This window comes from Eurosta solidaginis, chromosome 4 (genome assembly GCF_040869045.1).
Source record: "Eurosta solidaginis isolate ZX-2024a chromosome 4, ASM4086904v1, whole genome shotgun sequence".
In the NCBI taxonomy this organism is placed as follows: Eukaryota; Metazoa; Arthropoda; class Insecta; order Diptera; family Tephritidae; genus Eurosta; species Eurosta solidaginis.
The window spans coordinates 149304918-149326570 of NC_090322.1; the positions used below are offsets into that span (position 1 = coordinate 149304918).

General features: G+C 38.3%; 1 protein-coding gene across 4 annotated transcripts in view; it reads left to right on the forward strand.

Moving 5' to 3' along the window:
- Positions 1-21653, forward strand: part of LOC137250480 (synaptic vesicle glycoprotein 2B) — a 79700-nt gene that overhangs the window by 12675 nt on the left and 45372 nt on the right. For 3 of the 4 annotated variants that reach the window (XM_067783363.1, XM_067783362.1, XM_067783364.1), the window contains 3 exons: positions 12073-12235; positions 12321-12499; positions 12661-12842. In XM_067783363.1, the coding sequence (XP_067639464.1) occupies positions 12073-12235; positions 12321-12499; positions 12661-12842 (524 nt within the window). The remainder of the gene's footprint in view (positions 1-12072; positions 12236-12320; positions 12500-12660; positions 12843-21653) is intronic. The other variant, XM_067783366.1, reaches the window with a different exon arrangement.

The window sequence follows — 21653 nt, forward strand, 5'->3', positions numbered from 1 at the left end:
AAAGGTGTTAATGAGTATTTTAAAAGGGAGTAATCCTTAGTTCCATAGGTGGACGCCGTTTCGAGATACCACCACAAAGGTGGACCAGGGGTGACCCTAGAATTTGTCTGTACAATATGGGCATCACACGAATGGTGTTAATGAGTATTTTAAAAGGGAGTGGGCCTTAGTTCTATAGGTGGACGCCGTTTCGAGATATCGGCATAAAGGTGGACCAGGGGTGACCCTAGAATTTGTTTGTACAATATGGGTATCAAAAGAAAGGTTTTAATGAGTATTTTAAAAGGGAGTAATCCTTAGTTCCATAGGTGGCCGCCGTTTCGAGACATCGCCATAAAGGTGGACCAGGGGTAACCCTAGAATTTGTTTATACAATATGGGTATCAAAAGAAAGGTGTTAATGAGTATTTTAAAAGGGAGTAATCCTTAGTTCCATAGGTGGACGCCGTTTCGAGATACCGCCATAAAGGTGGACCAGGGGTGACTCTAGAATTCGTTTGTGCAATATGGGTATCAAACGAAAGGTGTTAATGAGTATTTTAAAAGGGAGGGGGCCTTAGTTTTATAGGTGGACGCCTTTTCGAGGTATCGCAATAAAGGTGGACCAGGGGTGACTCTAGACTTTGTTTGTACGATATGGGTATCAAATAAAAGGTGTTAATGAGTATTTTAAAAGGGCGTGGGGCTTAGTTCTATAGGTGGACGCCTTTTCGAGATATCGCCATAAAGGTGGACCAGGGGTGACTCTAGAATGTGTTTGTACGATATGGGTATCAAATTAAAGGTATTAATGAGAGTTTTAAAAGGGAGTGGTGGTAGTTGTATATGTGAAGGCGTTTTCCAGATATCGACCAAAATGTGGACCAGGGTGACCCAGAACTTCATCTGTTGGATACCGCTAATTTATTTATATATGTAATACCTGTCAAGATTTTAAGGGTTTTTTATTTCGCCCTGCAGAACTTTTTCATTTTCTTCTACTTAATATGGTAGGTGCCACAACCATTTTATAAAGTTTTTTCTAAAGTTATATTTCGCGTCAATAAACCAATCCAATTACCTCACCATGTTTCATCCCTTTTTTCGTATTTGGTATAGAATTATGGCATTTTTTTCATTTTTCGTAATTTTCGACATCGAAAAAGTGGGCGTGGTCATTGTCGGATTTCGTTCATTTTTCATACCAAGATAAACTGAGTTCAAGTAAGTACATGAACTAAGTTCATTAAAGATATGTCGATTTTTGCTCAAGTTATCGTGTTAACGGCCATGCGGAAGGACAGACGAACGACTGTGTATAAAAACTGAGCGTGGCATCAACCGATTTCACCCGTTTTCACAGAAAACAGTTATAATCATAAAATCTATGCCCCTACCAAATTTCAAAAGGATTGGTTAATTTTTGTTCGACTTATGGCGTTAAAAGTATCCTAGACAAATTAAATGAAAAAGGGCGGAGCCACGCCCATTTTGATATTTTCTTTTATCTTTGTATTTTGTTGCACCATATCATTACTGGAGTTGAATGTTGACATAATTTACTTATATACTGTAAAGATATTAAATTTTTTGTTAAAATTTTACTTTAAAAAAATTTTTTTTTAAAAGTGGGCGTGGTTCTTCTCCGATTTTGCTAATTTTTATTAGGCATACATATAGTAATAGGAGTAATGTCCCTGCCAAATTTCATCATGATATCTTCAACGACTGACAAATTACAGCTTGCAAAAGTTTTAAATTACCTTCTTTTAAAAGTGGGCGGTGCCACGCCCATTGTCCAAAATTTTACTAATTTCCTATTCTGCGTCATAAATTCAACTCATTTACCAAGTTTCGTCGCTTTATCTGTATTTGGTAATGAATTATCGCACTTTTTCGGTTTTTTGAAATTTTCGATATCGAAAAAGTGGGCGTGGTTATAGTCCGATATCGTTCGTTTTAAATAGCGATCTGAGATGACTGCTCAGGAACCTACATACCAAATTTCATCTAGATACCTCAAAATTTACTCAAGTTATCGTGTTAACGGACGGACGGACGGACATGGCTCAATCAAATTCTTTTTCGATCCTGATTATTTTGATATATGGAAGTCTATATCTATCTCGATTCCTTTATATATTGTAACGAATTTACTTGCAAATCCTCTTATTTGCAATCCTCTGCTAAGTTCGAATCACTAAATAACTCCAATATTGAATAATGGAAAAATGGCCTTTATTAAAGTACTTAACAATAACACTTATACCAAAGAGTATATATTTGTCAAGAGGCGTCACTCGATACTTTTGTTGTTGCCAAAGCAAATTACTCGATGTTTTCTCAAGGTAGTCGTTGATTTTTTTTATCAGATGTATTTATAAAAACGCCTTCTATATATTTTCGTGGGGTATTTGTGTTTATTTTATTGATTGTATTAAATTAAATAATTAATTCTCTTTCCAAAAATCGTAATTATGCAAAGTCACTTTACCGCATAACTATATAGGATTCAATTAAAAAAAACTAAACAAAACTTCCTTGAGAATCACATTCGACATGACAGGGTTGCTTTGGCAACAACAAAGTATCGAGTGACGCCTCTTAACAAATATATACTCTTTGCTTATACTTTACTACTCGCTGGCTTAATAACCAAACTGATTGATAACTCAAATGAAACTCTACTATTGGCCGCCAGATTGCGTGCTTAATCAAACTGATTGATAGCTCAACTCAAACTGAATTACTTCTTACTCGCTTGCGCCATTTTTATAGTTTACGCTGCATACATCTAGGCTCTTCTATTTCCAGAAGTTACTAGTTAGTTTCGGCTACAAAATCGCCAGCCACAACTACGTGCACAAATTATTGCCCTCTCTTGTGACAACTCAGATAAGATATATGCATGTGTTTGTGCATTGCCGCTCCGATGCTCGTATACGTACATATGTGTAGACGCAATTATTTATTCGTTTATGTAGATACATAATGATTGAATTATTGATGTGAATGTTTGTAGTTTACAGTCTCTCGAGTACACATAGGCGTATAAGTAAATGCATCTGTGTGTGACATCTCTTTCGGCTGCCTTATATATGTGTATACATGATTTGATTATTGACGTAAATCCTGCTTGGCATGGCCTTAGCATCGCCTTAGTGATGGTATAGCTTAGTGATGCTAATATCCGTGACAATATGTACAACCAACCGTTATCCAATCAAACTTAATATACTCTGTGAGCTCTGCTCAACTGAGTATACAAAATGTGAGTGCGATTTTCTCATTAATAAATAAATTGCTTCTAGCGCGATCCAAAAATCGAAGAACTCAGAAAAATTACCAATAACACCATTCAAATAGTCGAATCAGTCACTAATCGAATACTAACAACTAGTCGATTAGTGATACTCGATTCTTTTTAAACAACTTTTGCTAATCGATTATTCGAATAGTCGATTATCAAGATCTCTAATATAATCTCTGGGAGAAATGATGTGGCAACCAATACAGGAAAAGGGGAAAAGTTTAATAACATGAGAACGAACGGAGCTGTTCAAACAATTAAGATATGATGCATTGCATTTGTATATACATAGCAACTGGGTGTGGAGATATCAATCATAGTACACTAAAAAACCAACCATGTCACCGCCGTTTCATTTTAAAATGCTAATGATTCAAAAAGGGTAAGAAACATTTTTTCTTCGAACGCAGTAGCAATAGAAAATATTTCAAACTTAGACATGTTAAAGCGATTTTCGTAAGTTAATTGTGTGTGATATGTTAATGAGTTTGGTTTTCTTTGACCTTTCTTGGGAAGTTCTAATATTTTATTTTAATTTTATTATATATGCTATACATATTTGTTTCTTGAAGTATGTTTTGCGTATAATAATACAATCATTACTTTGAACATTTCCTATAAAAGTTTCTCTCAAAAGTGCCACGACCGTTATAATGGAAACTCCGTTATGTGGATAATACAGGTGAACGTTCATGTAAGGAACTTGTGTTTTTAAATTAACATTATCTTTCCAAATTATCGTCGAGTTGTCAATTGGCTGTAGGCTTGTTATCGCCGAGTTATCGGCTCTTAAGTTTCGTCGCTTTATTTTCCATACCAAACGGATGGTCATCTATATTAAATCGATAACTTTCTGACAACATATCTGTAGTTTATCGGTAAATAATCGACAACACATCGATATCTTTTTGCTAACAAATTGATAACACGCTGACAACAACAATAACAACCGATAACTTTTCGAAAAAAAATCGATTTATAACTTTTCGACTACATATCGATAGCATTTTGATAACATATCGACTAATAATGGATAATTTTCGAAAATAAATCAGTAAATTTTCGAAAGAAAAACCATACCTTTTTCACAAAAATTAAAAACTTTTTGTTAACACATCGAAAATTTCTCGATAAATAATCGAAAATTTTTCAATAATAAATCGGCAACTTTTCAATACTACGTCGGTAAAACTTCGGATAATCGTCTATACCTCGTCAATAATATAACTCCTCCATAACAAATGGATAACACGCCTATATCTCGTTAACAACTTATCGAAAGCAAACCTATAGCACGCCATCCGTTTCAGTTCCTTCTTCGGCTTTGACTTCTATTCGTACCTTTCCTCTCCCCTTCTTTTCTTTTTTTTTTTCTTTCCCTTCTGCATCTTTCCAACCCTTGCCTAAGGCATGGCAACCGTAATCAGAAACATAGCTATAATAATCTACTTCTCTATAGACGTTTTCATTAAACTGCTCTTTTTCTTCTTCTGTTTCATCTTACATTTACTTCTTTTTCTTTGTCGTTACTGAACAATTCCACCTGGTCTTTCTTCGCTTCACTCTTCACTAAATAAAAAGGTTTATAGTTTTTTTTCTTAAAAACGTTACAAATTCAGGTTTCTTTTATTGTCTAATAATTAAGTATATAACTTTGTTAAAAACTTCAGCTTCGGACTTTAAATGTTCACAACTTCAAAGTATTAAAAAAAAAATGTATATAAAGGGAGCGCGTCCGCGGTTGCCGAGTAATAATGCTTGACTGCCCGATTCGTGCATTGGTTGATAGTGATGGCCCCTCGTCGGTGTTGGCGCCTTCCAGTTCGCCGCGTACGGCTGCGCGTGAGGGTGCCGCGTGCCGCCGTTTAATTTGATAATGTAGGCGGCTTAAACATCCTGCCCGCCCTGCAGGGAGGTGCTAGTAAGCACCTTCTGCAGTTCCTGCAGGGCGCGGATGGTAGTATCTAAGGCGCGACTCGTATTGCGCCGTTGGCATTGCGCCGTTTGCAGGCCTTTAGGGGTGCGCGCGATCGTGCGCTTGGCCGTCTTCGCGAGTTTGGGGGTTGCCGCTGTTTTAACTGCAGGATGCGCCTTTTGGGCGCTGCAGGCGCTGGTCGGTGTCCTCTCTTTTTCCTTCTTCGGCTTGGGTTTCGGCTTGCGGGATGCTTGGGGGGTTTTCCGTGGAGGGGCTTTGCGCTGCCCACGTCGGCCTTTTGGCCTCTCGTGCAGGAGGGTGTGATGTGCCAAGCCGCAAATTTTGCACGACCCTCGGGAGTCGCATTCCCCCGTGGTGTGCGTGAGTGCCAGACAATTGAAACAGTAGCCCTGTGCCCTGGCCACTGTAGCACGCTGCGGTGGCCGCATCGCCTTAAAAGCCGGGCAGGTCCGCAGCGCGTGGTAGCGGTGGCAGAGCCGACACTGGAGGCAGTTATCGGTCTCTGCTGTGGGAGCCAGTGGGCATGCTGGTCGAGATGCCATTATGGTGTCGTCCTGAAAGTACAAGAGCAGAGAGAGAAACGAGAAGTAGTTGGATACAGCGGATGATACGGAAATTTAATTATACAGGGGAAACGTATATAAGTTAGAGCGCTGTGCTCGAAGAGTGCTCCATTGGAAGGAAGCACAGTTTAACTAAGGGGCGCATGACAAGTCCATTTTGGGTGCGAACCTCTACAACCCCAACATGGTTGTCAGGTCCAAGGCGAACGTTCTCGATTCGTCCCAGACGCCACTCGGTGGGTGGGAGCGAATCTTCTTTAATTGCGACAGGGTCGCCTGGTTGAGGATTTAGCTGTGGCGTTTGCCATTTATAGCGCTTCTGAAGGTCCTTCAGATAATCCTCTTTCCAACGTCGACTGAATTGGTGATGAAGCGATTTGAGTTTTTCCCATCGATTTATCCAGGAGAGGTCTTCCGCGTATGGCTCAGGAATGGCTAATAGCGGTGCACCTCGAAGGAAGTGACCCGGAGTGAGCGCTGTGAAGTCAGCTGGGTCCTGGGATAGTGAGGTTAGAGGCCTCGAATTGAGAACTCCTTTAATACGCACCAACAGCGTCGTGAATTCTTCGAATGTAAACTTGTGGGATGCAGCGGTTTTTTTGAAGTGGGTTTTAAAACTTTTTACTGCGGATTCCCACAAGCCGCCCATATGAGGGGCGCTGGGTGGAATGTATTGCCAGTTTATTCCCTGGGGGGCATATTTCTGCACAATGTCCGCAGAGCATTCGTTAAGAAATTTAACGAAGTCGCGTTCGAGTGCGCGCTGAGCGCCAATGAACGTTTTACCATTGTCGCTCATCATTTTTGAGGGATAACCTCGTCTGCCAACGAATCGGGCGAATGCTGCGCGAAAGCCTTCGGTGGTGAGGTCCGAGCATAGCTCGAGGTGTACTGCCTTTGTGGAAAAACAGACGAATACGGCCACGTACCCTTTTATGATAGTGGTCGACCTCAGCACCGATGCTTTTATTTGGAATGGACCTGCAAAGTCTACTCCTGTTGTGCAAAAGGGGAGTGAGAAATTGCAGCGCTCAGGTTGTAGAGCTGCCATTATTTGCGTGCGCGTTTTTTGTTCGAAAAGCGTGCACGATTTGCATTGGAAAATGCATTTTTTAATAAGGGGCTTTAGTTTTGGTACCTAGTACTCTTGCCTCAACATTTGGAGCATTAACCGCATTTCTGCATGAAGAAGCAGGCGGTGTAAAAAGGCCAGATACAACTGGCAGAGCCTTGAGTCCGGAGGAAGGATTACTGGATGCTTCTCGTTGTATTGCATTGTAGAATGTTCCAATCTTCCACCGATACGTAGGAGCCCGCATACATCCAGAAATGGGTCAAGAGCCAGAAGGGAACTCTTTTTGCTTATTGGCATATTATTTTGTAAGGCGCTCTTTTCCGCTTCGAAATGGCGAGATTGTGCCAATGCCACAAGCCGCGTTTTCACATGTTGTAACTCTTTGTACGTCAGATGAGGATTATGTGTTGTTGCCACCGATTTGAATTTGTTGCAGGCATTGTTCGCAAAGCGGAACACGTATACAATCACACGGAGAGCTCGAGAGTATGAGGAGAAACGTTGAAGAATGTCGTCCTCTTCCTCGAGTGCGTGATATGCTTCGACCTTGCGTTTCTCGGGTGGAGAAGCGCTACCTGCTTTCGGCTTTGGCCATGCCGAAATGTGGCAAGAAAGCCATTGTGGTCCGTGCCACCAAAGTGAAGAGCTTATCAAATCATGTGGCTTGCAACCACGTGTGCCAAGATCAGCAGGGTTGTCTTGACTGGATACATGGCGCCAGGTGCCGCTGGGGAGATATTCTCGAATTTGAGAGGTACGGTTGGCCACATAAGTCTTCCAGGTCGATGGAGATTTCTCTAGCCAGGCTAGTACAATCTCAGAATCTGACCATAAGAATGTGTTGCATGCTTGTAAGTCGAGCTGTTTTCGAACAGTTGAAGCCAGTTTGGCGAGTAGGACTGCACCACATAGCTCTAAGCGGGGTAAGCTTACAGTTTTTATGGGGGCAACTTTGCCTTTCGCAACCAAAAGTGAAGATTTTATTTGGTTGCCCACATGTGTGCGGATGTAAATCGCTGCGCAATATGATTTTTCCGAGGCATCACAGAACCCGTGGATTTGGGTGTCTTGCCCTGGAACGACATTAACCCATCGAGTGATTTCGATGTGGCAAATGGCTGGCAGATTTTCTGCGAAATGTTGCCATTTTGATAATGTTGCGGGTTTGGCGCTTTCATCCCAATCGCTGCCATCCAGCCAGATTTCTTGGAGAAGCATCCTGGCCTGGATCATAACTGGCGACAGCCATCCTGCCGGGTCAAAAAGTTTTGCAACAGAAGATAAAATGTGTCGCTTTGTGACCGCATTTTGGGTGTGTTCCGGCAGAATGGTGTATGAAAATTTATCCGTGAGCGCGTTCCATCGAATACCAAGAGTTTTGGTATTGAAAGTGCTCTCAAATTTTAAGAAGTTGGAGTCTAGAAGATCCTCCTTCGGAAACTGTTCTAATATGGCCGGGTGATTAGCCGTTAGTCTCTTTAGTATGAAACCAGCTGATTTTAGGGCGTTTATTACTTGAACGAGTGATTCAGTGGCGTTATCGATGGTATGACTTCCGGATAGGATGTCGTCGACATACGTTTGCGTCTTGAGAATTCTTGCAGCCAACTGGAATGTCGCTTTCGTGTCATCGGATAGTTGATGCAACGTACGAATAGCGAGATATGGTGCACAATTGACGCCGAATGTAACCGTTTTCAGATTGAAATCGCTAACAATGGAGTTGGCCGATTTGCGAAATAGGATTCGCTGAAAATCTTTATCGTCCTCGTGTATAAGGATCTGACGGTACATTTTTTCAATGTCTCCATTGAACACATACTTATGCATGCGCCACTGTAGAATGAGTAGCTTGAGATCTGGTTGGAGAGTTAGACCAGTGTATAGCACGTCATTCAGGGATTTTCCTGACCCAGATTTTTTTGAGGCGTTGAAAACCACACGAACTTTGGTGGTGACCTTATCTGGTTTGACTACCGCATGATGTGGCAAGTAAAATGAGAAGACCTTGCTATTCGAAGTTATTTCGCATGGGTCGATAGATTCCATGTGAGCAAGATTGTTGTACATTGCACCTAACTCCCTCTTTTTCTGAAGCGCTCGCTCCATGCTGAAAAACTGCTGCAGAGCAGCCGGGCTAGATTTGCCGAGGGAGAGTTTTTCAGGAAACTCTTCCTTGAATGGAAGTCGCACAATGTATCGACCGTTTGGTGCACGTGACGTGGTTGTTCCGTATATCTGCTCACACGCTTGATCCTCGGGGGATATCTGTGGAGGTTGTGGAATTTCCTCCTCTTCCCAAAATTTTCTCAGTTGAGAACTGAGTGTCTCGTTTGACGCTTGGACTTGCGTCGAGAATGACACAACATTTTCAGTTATTGGACCACTGAGAATCCAACCAAAAATTGTTTGTTGCGCAAGAATCGCACACCTTTTTTATACCTTCCAGCAGAATTTGTGGAAGTATGTCGCTGCCAATGACCATGTCAGTCTGACCCGGTATGTGGCAACTGGGATCAGCGAGCTCAAGGAGTTTGAACTGCTGCCAGATTTTGCGACTTATGGTGGATGTTGGTAGATTTTTTGTCAGTTGCGGCAACACAATGGCATGAGCCTTTATCCTTTTCATGGCCTTGGATGCAACCAGTGTCAAAGGACAAAGCTTGGAGGACTTTTGTACGACTTGTCCACCCATGCCAGAGATTTCGAACTTTGAATGTTCGAATGGAAGTTTCAACCGTTTTTGAACTTTCGAGGAAATGAAAGTTCTTTCCGAGCCCTGATCAATAAGGGCTCTCAGTTGAAATAATTCCCCTTCGTGTTCGACTGCGACCATAGCAATAGGAAGGAGAATTTGGTTATCATTGGCTGCATGCAATGATTGAACCGGTGCGTGTTTTGAACAACACGGTAGCTCGCTAGAATCGGAGCTATTCTGCGTTTGTCGAACGGGAGATGTTGACTCAGCAGTTGTGTGCTGCACGTTTGGTGCATTCGTTCGCGGGGTGGAACGTTGAGCTTGTGGGCTCGCATGCAACAGCGTGTGATGCCGTTGATGACATGTCGAACATGACCACTTGCTCGTGCACTCATTGATGATATGAGTGCTGCTAAGTTTGTACACAGCTTAGCTTGGTTTACGAATTTTGTCCGGTTTTGCACAGACATTCGCTTGAATTGTGGACAGAATCTAATAAGGTGCGGGGAGTTGCAACATTGGCAAGTTTCCTTTTTAGATTCTGCCACAAGGGTTTGCGTCCTGTTGAAGGACCTGTTTTGCGCAGAATTTTTATGAGCGATTGGTTTTTGTTTGCTTGGTTGAAGCCTATTGATCCTTTCAACGACTTCATATCTCGAGGTGAGAAAGTCGTTCATTTGTGACCATGAGGGTAGATCTCTTCGAGAAGAGAGAGATTGTTCCCAAAGTGACAGGGTTGTTTCTGGGAGCTTTGATGAACAAATGTACACCAGAATCGGATCCCAACTGTCTGTCGTAACTCCTTGGGAGTGAAGGACGGATAGGCAGTTGTTGATTGTATTTTGCAATTTGTGAAGTTGCTCACTGTTTTCGGATGGAATAGTGGCAAGAGTTAGTAAGGATTTTATTTGGTTGTCAACCAAGATACGCTTGTTTTCGTATCGTGACCGTAAAGCTTCCCAGGCAAGGTCAAAGTTATCATCGCTCAACGCATATTGCTTGACGATGGAGCCGGCTTTGCCTTACGTTTTGTACCGGAGATGGTACAATTTCTGAGCACGGGAGAGCCTTGGGTGGTTAATGTACACCGCTGTGAACATGTCACGAAAAGCGGGCCATTCTTCATAGCCACCATAAAAGGTCTCCGTGTCGCATGCTGGGACTTTGAGGTAAATATTTGCCTCAGCCGGGGGTTGTTCCACGCGGGGTGGTGGAATCGGCGTTGCCATCATTTTGATCAACGAGAGTTGATCGGCAATCTTTCACTTCATACGTATCAAGGCAGGCGCATTGTTTGCCTTGTACTGAAGTCTTGAAGTCTTTAGGGAAACTTTCGTCTGGTTTCGAAAATACCAGATCGTAAACCGATTGAAGCCGTGCCCAATAATCATCTAGTGATTTGTCCTTTATCATGAGATACGATTCAGTGTGATCCTGAATCGATGCTTCGTTGAATTTTGCACAGTATCTCATCAGATTGTCACTTTCCGCGATGAACTTTTGCGCGGATGGGTCAACTGATTTGGATTTCCGGCGAGGGGATGTTGACCTATCCTTGGCCGTAAATAAAAAGTTTATAGTTTTTTTCTTAAAAACGTTACAAATTCGGGTTTCTTTTATTGTCTAATAATTAAGTATATAACTTTGTTAAAAACTTCAGCTTCGGACTTTAAATGTTCACAACTTCAAAGTATTAAAAAAAATGTATATAAAGGGAGCGCGTCCGCGGTTGCCGAGTAATAATGCTTGACTGCCCGATTCGTGCATTGGTTGATAGTGATGGCCCCTCGTCGGTGTTGGCGCCTTCCAGTTCGCCGCGTACGGCTGCGCGTGAGGGTGCCGCGTGCCGCCGTTTAATTTGATAATGTAGGCGGCTTAAACAGTTACTTTCTCCTAATCTATCGTCGAATTGGTGTGGTGATCCTATACCCACTTTTGATACATTTTTACATATGGACGCCTCCTTCCATACCAGGAGTTACCATTGTGTCCTACGTCGATGGTTGCACGATAATGGCAACTGATCTTGCTTCTTCCATCTGGGAGCTTTGCTGTAAAATGAACGACTATCTCGCCGTCTTTCCATTTTTTCAGGTAGACGCTCAACTAGATAGACTAAACTCTTACTTATCCAGAATCAACACCGATATATCCAATGTATTATTATAATCGATGCACTGCAACCTTTTTGTAGATCCCCAAAAGACACCAAATATCCTTTTAATTGCAATGTGTAACCAACGCTCCTAACACCCATATCTTTTTGGTCCACCCTGTTGAAACTACAAGTTTCCTTGGGCTGCCGTTAGAGGATACTACTATTTGTGACGACTATTTGTGAGTGATCGCATTTATTAAATGAGGCGAAGCATCACAACAACAACTGCTATACTCGTAAATGCTTAGTACCTGACTAAGTAAAACTTAGAAAAAAACCTATGCTTCATATACGTTTTATTGAATGGTACTATTTCTTTGTCTTAAATATTCCCATTTAAAAATCTTTAACAGGCATGATAACCTCAGCCATTATATGGGGATACTATTCTGATACTAAAGGGCGGAAAAATTTACTCATCTTCGGCTATTTTTCTAATATTATATCAGTGATGGGCGCTGCCACAAGTCAAACCGTTATACAACTCATGGTATTCAAATATATCTCCGGATGTATGTATGTACATTATATCAAATCTACGTTAAAATATTTATGAACATAAGTACTTAAATAATGAATTAAAAATCTTGAAAAATTACAGCATGTGTGGTCCATTTGCCATTCTACTCAGTTATCTGACGGAGTTACATGGCAAGAAACATCGTTCCCGAATTCTAATGTATGTGGGAGTTATGTTTTCTGTAAGCAATACTGTGTTGCCAATAGTAGCGTTATTGGTCTTGCCCAAACATTGGGATTTCAAGCTTTGTGGTTTGCAATGTAAGTTCACTTAATATATATTTTTGGAATTGACAATGCTTTGCAACGAATACGACATTCTTGTGAACAGCCCAATTATGTAGATACATGTAGTATATAATACAAAAATACTTATTTATATACCTTATTTAACATATGTATTTTTCATTGATTTTTAATAGTTCATTCCTGGCAAGTTTTTATTGCAATCAACGCTCTACCCAGCTTGCTGGCCGGTATATTGCTCAATTTTTTTCCCGAAAGTCCAAAGTTTCTGATGTCGCAGGGAAGGAACGCTGAAGCCTTACGTGTTTTCCAGGGTATATATGCGATTAATAATCGTAAGTCACGCGAAGATTTCCCGGTAAGCAAAAATTGTTATATGTAGTCCGGAAAGTCATGTGTAACTCCAACAGATGACAAGGCACTAATATGGTCTATCAAACGAAAGAAAAAAGCTTAGGTAAAATGTTTTGATTTTAAGAAGAACCAAAAGCTAATGGCGCGGACATATTTACTCGTAGTTCGATCTTGTAAGACACTAACAAAAACCGTTTTCCCCCATAAATTCAGAAAAAAAAATTCAGAAAACACAGAAAACATTAGTCAGAACTCTTTTTTCAGAAAGTCGATTCAGAATTCAAAACTCAGAAAATTCTGATTACTTTCTGAATTTTGACTTCTGAAATTTGAGTTATGAATTTTTTTCAGCCTGGAACAAAGCAACGTCCATAGAAAGTGTTATATCCAATTGAATTTTGGAATATGTATAATATCACCAAATTGGGCGAAGTCCGTACAAATAATTCTACCTTAAGGTGGCTTTGGGACACACCCTTACATATTTAATTTTATAAATAAAATAAACAAGTAAAGGTGTCTGAGTTCGGGTGTAACCGAACATTATATACTCAGCGTGAGCTTCAATTGTACATTTCATTTCAGATAAATTACTTTTCTACATAACACGTGGCACCGTCCGTTTAAAAAAAATGTCTCCCCATTTCCTCTTACAATAAAACTTGATAAGTGAAATATCATTGGTTCAAAACTATTTTTTCCTAAGTTATAGCTTACTAGCAGACCCGGCAGATGTTGTTCTCCCTAAATTTGGTCTATCTGCATACATTTTAATAAACTTTTTCCGTCTAACTCTGCCCTCCCCTCACCACTCTTCACTTTTTCCTGATCCTTTTATTCACTTCTCCCTCCGTCTTTTTCGCTTCATCTGTCTCCATATTCGTCTCATTCTATTTCTTTCTCAGTCTCCTGCTCTCTTCTCAAGTCCTTCTTATTCTTCTTCATCCCTTATTGCCTGTCCCAGAGGTTGGTATGTATTTTGTTCCAGTCCCATCCCAGTCCCACTCCGAATCTCAATCCCAGTCCTAGTCCATCTCTGGTCTACATCCCGGAAAAAAGGATCGTAAATACTAATATAGGCAAATTTATATACCAAATCGAATAGGACGTATGTAAATAGGTATGTGGGTATTACACTGGTCGACGGTCAAAATTTACCAGAGACGCCGTTATGAAATCCGTATGTAAAAAAAATACAACATTACAAAGAAGAAAGAGTTATCGTTAAATTGATTGGTTTTGAATCATCTAAAATAGAATGTAATGCTGAATCTACTTTAAAAAATTTGTTTAGAAGAACTTAATTTTTGGTAAAAAGTTATGTTATTCTGATGATGATCTTATTCAATATCTATATCATTTGTAATCCAAACATCTTACTAATATTATACTACAAAGTTGATATATAAAAAATTCTTCATAAATCAATACGATACACTATTTTTGATGAACTTCAACAAATATACAAACAATGCAAAGAAATGCACTATATTTTTATAACTCAAAACCAAAATAAATTTCTTTGGAAAAGCATACTATTTCAAGAATGTGAACGCCTTAAAATTTTGTTAAAATACTATATTTTGTATAAAATTTATAAAAAAGATAGAATCTGCATCGTAAACGTATATATTTAAAAGTAAGAAAGCATTTTTAAACAAAAATGTTTGTTAAAAAAAATATTACTATAGGAATTTCTAATTTTTTTTTAAAAAACCTACAAATGAACTAAAAATGAAATTCTATATTAAAATTTGAAAACTAAAATTATAGCATACATTTAATAGGCTAAGAAAAAAAATGAACTAATATAATTAAAAGAAGCCCGTCGGATCAGGGACGTTCCGAACTTAAGAGGGGGAGGAGTTATCACATTAGACCCACTGTGTCAGTTATCACATTAGGCCCACTGTGCCTGAACATATTTACCAACAATTTTATATAATTTATTTTATAATTACATATAACAGGAGTAAGCTTGGCTCCTGGTCACAACTAAGCAACACCAATTTCTTGCTTCGCTTTAGTTATCTTATCAATAACTAAAAACCTGTTTGCGCTTATCATGCGAGGAATGTAACAGGCGCTACCTAGCACAGCTAAGATGTGACAACAAACGCTTTCCTTATTACCACCCACATAGCAACAGCGACAGCGCATAACCTGTTTGATTGCACAAGTTTGGCCAAGCAACATAAACTAGCGTGTTATTTCTGTCCTAGCAATAGCGTCGCTGCAAAACTCGTTGTAAGCGTGGGTTGATCACCGCCTAGCAACCACTACCATGTTTTGCGCCAGCAGCATGGTACTCCCAACAACTGCTGATGCTGCGTGATGGAATGTAACAGGAGTTAAGCTCATAACCATCACCGAAGCATTAGAGCAAAGCGTAGCAACAAATTAGGGTAAACGTATGTTGTTAAGCATTATGGCACAAGCACAGGCTAGCGGTAAGAACAATATGCACCTACAACCGCAACCCCTTTCCCATGGGCTTCCTAGCGTTAAGAAAGGTATTTAAGGCAGTAGGATTAAGTCAATTGTTTTAGTTTTAATTGGAAGACGCAATCAAGCGTATGAAATAAAGCAGTAAATTAAAGTGTTGTGTTTTATTTTAAATATTGCGCAAGGACCAAAAGGACCTGCTTAACTTATATAATATGGATATCAAATGAAAGCTATTGATGAGTGCTTTAGTACATAGTAATATATTATACTGCTTGGTGACTAGGGTCTCAAGATATAAGCCAATACGTGGACCCGGATACCCCTAGAATGTGTGGGTAATATGGATATGAAATGAAAGATGTTGCTGAGAGATCTAAAGTAATTTTCATTGTGATGTTCGATTTAGTCACATCAACCTGGCAAAACTGATAAATATGCATGCAAAGCCGAATAGAGACATGAATTAATAACACTGGACCACGAATTTCAACTTGTTCTCTTTACCAGAAACGCCGTTATGAAATTCGTATGTAAAATCACCCCCTGATTTCGAAAATCGAGTTCATTTTTGATTCTATGGTATCGTTTTTGAGATATTTGCAATTTACCGTTATTCGAAAAAACCAAAAAGATGGCCCCCTTTAATTACGTATGTATATCTCACGAACGGGTCAATCAAAAAAAAAAGTTTAAAGAATCAGAAAGACGATAAAATTTGCTATAAATGCATCATACAATGTTTTTTGCTCAACCAGATATTTTTCGAGATATTAGCTTATCATTTCAGATTTTTGTTTTTTTTTTTTGTATGAAAAAATATGAAAAAAATTACTCTTTGCGAGAGCAGCATTCCAAAATCACAACTTTTTTTCCAGATATTTTTTCTTTGCGCAAAGCTCTGTTTAATTAGAAATAAGATAAGCTATCATCGAAGAAAATCGATGCAAAACTACGTAAGTTATAAGCGATCAAATAAAAATACCCAGGTTGCGCAATTTCAACGTATACCGCAAAACGTATGTATGGTATAAATAATAATGAAATATCTAGCTATGCTCTGATTCTATTTAGTTAAAAGTTCAATTTATGAATGAAATTACCCATATTTTAAATTTTTTTTAAATTTATTTATGTTTTTACTATATATTTTAAGAATCTTTAATTTGATTTTACTATGTAGTCGAAATAATTATGTGTTCTACTTTGACGCTTATTCAGTTTAGGATCGGTTTCTCTTATGAGAAACCAGCAGTAATCACCCATCATAGCGACGTCCAAGAATCCTTGATATCGATTCTCAATTAATTTCATTTGCTGGTGAAACCTTTCGCCATGTTCGTCACTTTCGTCGCCAAGATTTGCCGGAAAAAATCTCAAATGTGAGTGCAGAAAGTGAATTTTTAAGGACATATTTACGCCTGGAAAGAAAATATTAGTTAGGTAAACAAGTTATTGAATTTTGGGAAATTAATTTTAATAAGCCTTTAATATTTACCCATTTTCGCATAATTATTGATTAAGTCGTTCACTATCTGCTCGTAGTTAGGGCTTTTGTGCCTACCGAGAAAAGAAGCAACGACCTTTTCAAAGGATTCCCACGCTGCTGCCTCAACTGATGAGAGTAGCCCTTTGAATTGATTATTGTTGATCAACTTTTTTATTTTTGGTCCAACAAAAATACCTTCCTTTATCTTGACTTGAGAAATATCTGGAAAAATTGTTTTCAAATAGTCGAATGCTTCGCCTTCTTTGTCCAAAGCCTTAACAAAGTTTTTAATGAGATCGAGCTTGATGTGTAAGGGTGGAAGTATGATTTTCTCTTTCTTGACAAGAGGGGTGTATTTGATGTTATGCACACCAACGGTAAACTCGACTCTTTCCGGCCAATCCTTTCTGACGTAGTGGTCCTTACGAGCTCGGCTATCCCACTTGCAGATGAAGCAGCAGTGCTTGGTGTAGCCACTTTGTAGACCGCATAGCATTGCAACGACTTTGAGATCAGAACATATTTTCCAATTATGCTCTTCATATTTGATAAATTTGAGTAGTTTTTGCATTTCCTCGAAGGTTTCCTTTGTATTTACTGCATGTACATCGGGATAGAAGGCTTTTTGTTACCAATATGCAATAATACAGCCTTCAAACTCATTTTATTGCTGTCTATGAACAATCGCCACTCTTTTGAATCATATGTTTGACCAAACTCTTTGAATAAACCAGGAATGTCGTTGCAGTAGCATATACTGCCTTTCTTGGTATAGTGTTTGGAAAATGGTTCATTACGAGTTCTACTATATATCACCTTAACATCGGATGACACAAATTTAAATTGTTGCATACAAGAATTGTGGATCTCGGCCTTTTCCTTGGATAGTTCCAAATCTCTTATCCAATCATTAAGTTATGCTTGTGACAGAACGTTTCTCTCGTTTCACATGCGAAATTCAATACAACTTGATTCCCCGCACTCAGATATTACTGTTGACAATGGAACTAGATCCGCAACTGCTGTTGAATGTAGTACTGGTAATGTCACTGTAGGTACGCTGGCATAGGTTACTCTTCTTGATCTTCCAACGCCAAGTACTTTTGTTTGACAAATATAACACTCTATTGGGTGGCAAGTAGGTTCTCTCCATATCATTTGTGTATCAAATTTTATTTGTATTCCGGATTCCGACTGAATCAATTCTACTCGACACGATGTATACAAAGTGTTCGGTGTCCATGGTTTTTCAGAATTTTTAGGCTCAATGCCAAAATACTTGGAGTAGAAAGTTTTTATATGATCTGAGAACACTCGTCGTCGCCTTATGATAGTATATTGGCCACACATGAAACAGAACATATCTGGATCGTTATTACACTCAAATTCTCACGTCCTTTTACTCATTTTATTTTTTTTAATAAATCACGGTTTTGAAATTTGACTTATGAACTGAACTATCTCCGGCGAGCCTTGTAGATGTTATGAAGTTTCAAGGCGCATTAACTCATATTTATACTCGGAACAAGGATAAAATTGAAAAAATCAAATCTTACCTAGACAGAAAGATTACTTTTTATACGAAGCCGGGAAAAGAAAATACTACCTGCTTTAGATGTAGGCTTTAAAAATTTTCTGTGTCTTATAATTTTGAAAATCTACCTGCATACTTACCCATAAGTGACGGAAATACATGTTTATAACTACATGCCTACAGCAGGTTTCGAACCCAACCATTCTTCCTTTCGATGCAACCACTCTACTATAAAACAAATCGAGTATTAAAAGTACTATTTGATTTATTTAAAGAAAAATATTATCATTGTTATGGTGTTATTCGTTTATCCGGATAATAACCCATTTGCACTTTATACCTTTAATATATGTATGTATACATACATTGAAGTTGCGCAACCTGGGTATTTTTATTTGATCGCTTATAACTTACGTAGTTTTGCATCGATTTTCTTCGGTGATAGCTTATCTTTTTTCTAATTAAACAGAGCTTTACGTAAAGAAAAAATATCTGGAAAAAAGTTGTGGTTTTAGAATTCTGCCCTCGCAAAGTGTAATTTTTTTCATATTTTTTCATAAAAAAAAAACAAAAATCTGAAATGATAAGCTAATATCTCGAAAACTATCTGTTTGAGCAAAAAACAATGTATGATGCATTTATAGCAAATTTTATCGTCTTTCCGCAATTTTTTGCAATTGCTTGACCCGTTCGTGAGCTATACGTAATTAAAGGGAGCCATCTTTTTGGTTTTTCGAATAACGGTAAATTGCAAATATCTCAAAAATGGTACCATAGAATCAAAAATGATTTAAATTTTCGAAATCAGGGGGTGATTTTACATACGAATTTCATAACGGCGTTTCTGGTAAAGAGAACAAGTTGAAATTCGTGGTCCAGTGTTATTAATTCATGTCTCTATTCGGCTTTGCATGCATATTTATCAGTTTTGCCAGGTTGATGTGACTAAATCGAATATCACAATGAAAATTACTTTAGAGCTCTCAGCAACAGCTTTCATTTCATATCCATATTACCCACACATTCTAGGGGTATCCGGGTCCACGTATTGGCTTATATCTTGAGACCCTAGTCACCAAGCAGTATAATATATTACTCTGTACTAAAGCACTCATCAATAGCTTTCATTTGATATCCATATTATATAAGTTAAGCAGGTCCTTTTGGTCCTTGAGCAATATTTAAAATAAAACACAACACTTTAATTTACTGCTTTATTTCATACGCTTGATTGCATACATTTTAATAAACTTTTTCCGTCTAACTCTGCCCTCCCCTCACCACTCTTCACTTTTTCCTGATCCTTTTATTCACTTCTCCCTCCGTCTTTTTCGCTTCATCTGTCTCCATATTCGTCTCATTCTATTTCTTTCTCAGTCTCCTGCTCTCTTCTCTCTTCTCAAGTCCTTCTTATTCTTCTTCATCCCTTATTGCCTGTCCCAGAGGTTGGTATGTATTTTGTTCCAGTCCCATCCCAGTCCCACTCCGAATCTCAATCTTACTCTAACACACAACACTTTAATTTACTGCTTTATTTCATACGCTTGATTGCGTCTTCCAATTAAAACTAAAACAATTGACTTAATCCTACTGCCTTAAATACCTTTCTTAACGCTAGGAAGCCCATGGGAAAGGGGTTGCGGTTGTAGGTGCATATTGTTCTTACCGCTAGCCTGTGCCTGTGCCATAATGCTTAACAACATACGTTTACCCTAATTTGTTGCTACGCTTTGCTCTAATGCTTCGGTGATGGTTATGAGCTTAACTCCTGTTACATTCCATCACGCAGCATCAGCAGTTGTTGGGAGTACCATGCTGCTGGCGCAAAACATGGTAGTGGTTGCTAGGCGGTGATCAACCCACGCTTACAACGAGTTTTGCAGCGACGCTATTGCTAGGACAGAAATAACACGCTAGTTTATGTTGCTTGGCCAAACTTGTGCAATCAAACAGGTTATGCGGAAAGCGTTTGTTGTCACATCTTAGCTGTGCTAGGTAGCAATCAAGCCATACTTAGCGCCTGTTACTTTCCTCGCATGATAAGCGCAAATAGGTTTTTAGTTATTGATAAGATAACTAACGCGAAGCAAGAAATTGGTGTTGCTTAGTTGTGACCAGGAGCCAAGCTTACTCCTGTTATATGTAATTATAAAATAAATTATATAAAATTGTTGGTAAATATGTTCAGGCACAGTGGGCCTAATGTGATAACTGACACAGTGGGTCTAATGTGATAACTCCTCCCCCTCTTAAGTTCGGAACGTCCCTGATCCCGACGGGCTTCTTTTAATTATATTAGTTCATTTTTTTTCTTAGCCTATTAAATGTATGCTATAATTTTAGTTTTCAAATTTTAATATAGAATTTCATTTTTAGTTCATTTGTAGGTTTTTTAAAAAAAATTAGAAATTCCTATAGTAATATTTTTTTTAACAAACATTTTTGTTTAAAAATGCTTTCTTACTTTTAAATATATACGTTTACGATGCAGATTCTATCTTTTTTATAAATTTTATACAAAATATAGTATTTTAACAAAATTTTAAGGCGTTCACATTCTTGAAATAGTATGCTTTTCCAAAGAAATTTATTTTGGTTTTGAGTTATAAAAATATAGTGCATTTCTTTGCATTGTTTGTATATTTGTTGAAGTTCATCAAAAATAGTGTATCGTATTAATTTATGAAGAATTTTTTATATATCAACTTTGTAGTATAATATTAGTAAGATGTTTGGATTACAAATGATATAGATATTGAATAAGATCATCATCAGAATAACATCATTTTTTACAAAAAATTAAGTTCTTCTAAACAAATTTTTTAAAGTAGATTCAGCATTACATTCTAATTTAGATGATTCAAAACCAATCAATTTAACGATAACTCTTTCTTCTTTGTAATGTTGTATTTTTTGTTTTACATGGCATTGTATTTGTAATTTTCTGTAGTAGTTATATTTATCGTTATGAAGTATTTATTTTAAAAATTTTAAAGTCGTTGGTAGGAGTAGTTCTAATGCTTCATAGAAGAAAAATGAAATATACTTTCCTTGAAGACATTTTAAACGTTAAAAATAAGTAAACTCTTAGCGTATATTATCTTTATGAACTTGTTTGCCATTTATTAGCACAGTTGTCCCTAAGTCCTTTCCTACTACGTTTTCAACGTATACCTTATTTAATTTATTCCCTAAACGCTTATTTCGACGAACATATACCTTTTCTCCTTCCTTAAATGTTCTTTGCTTGGTTTTTGATTTTTTTTAAATATATTCTTGTGCAGAAATCAGTGTTTTTTTAATATCGTTTAGATGATCTTTTGGAAAATTATTCAGAATATCTATTG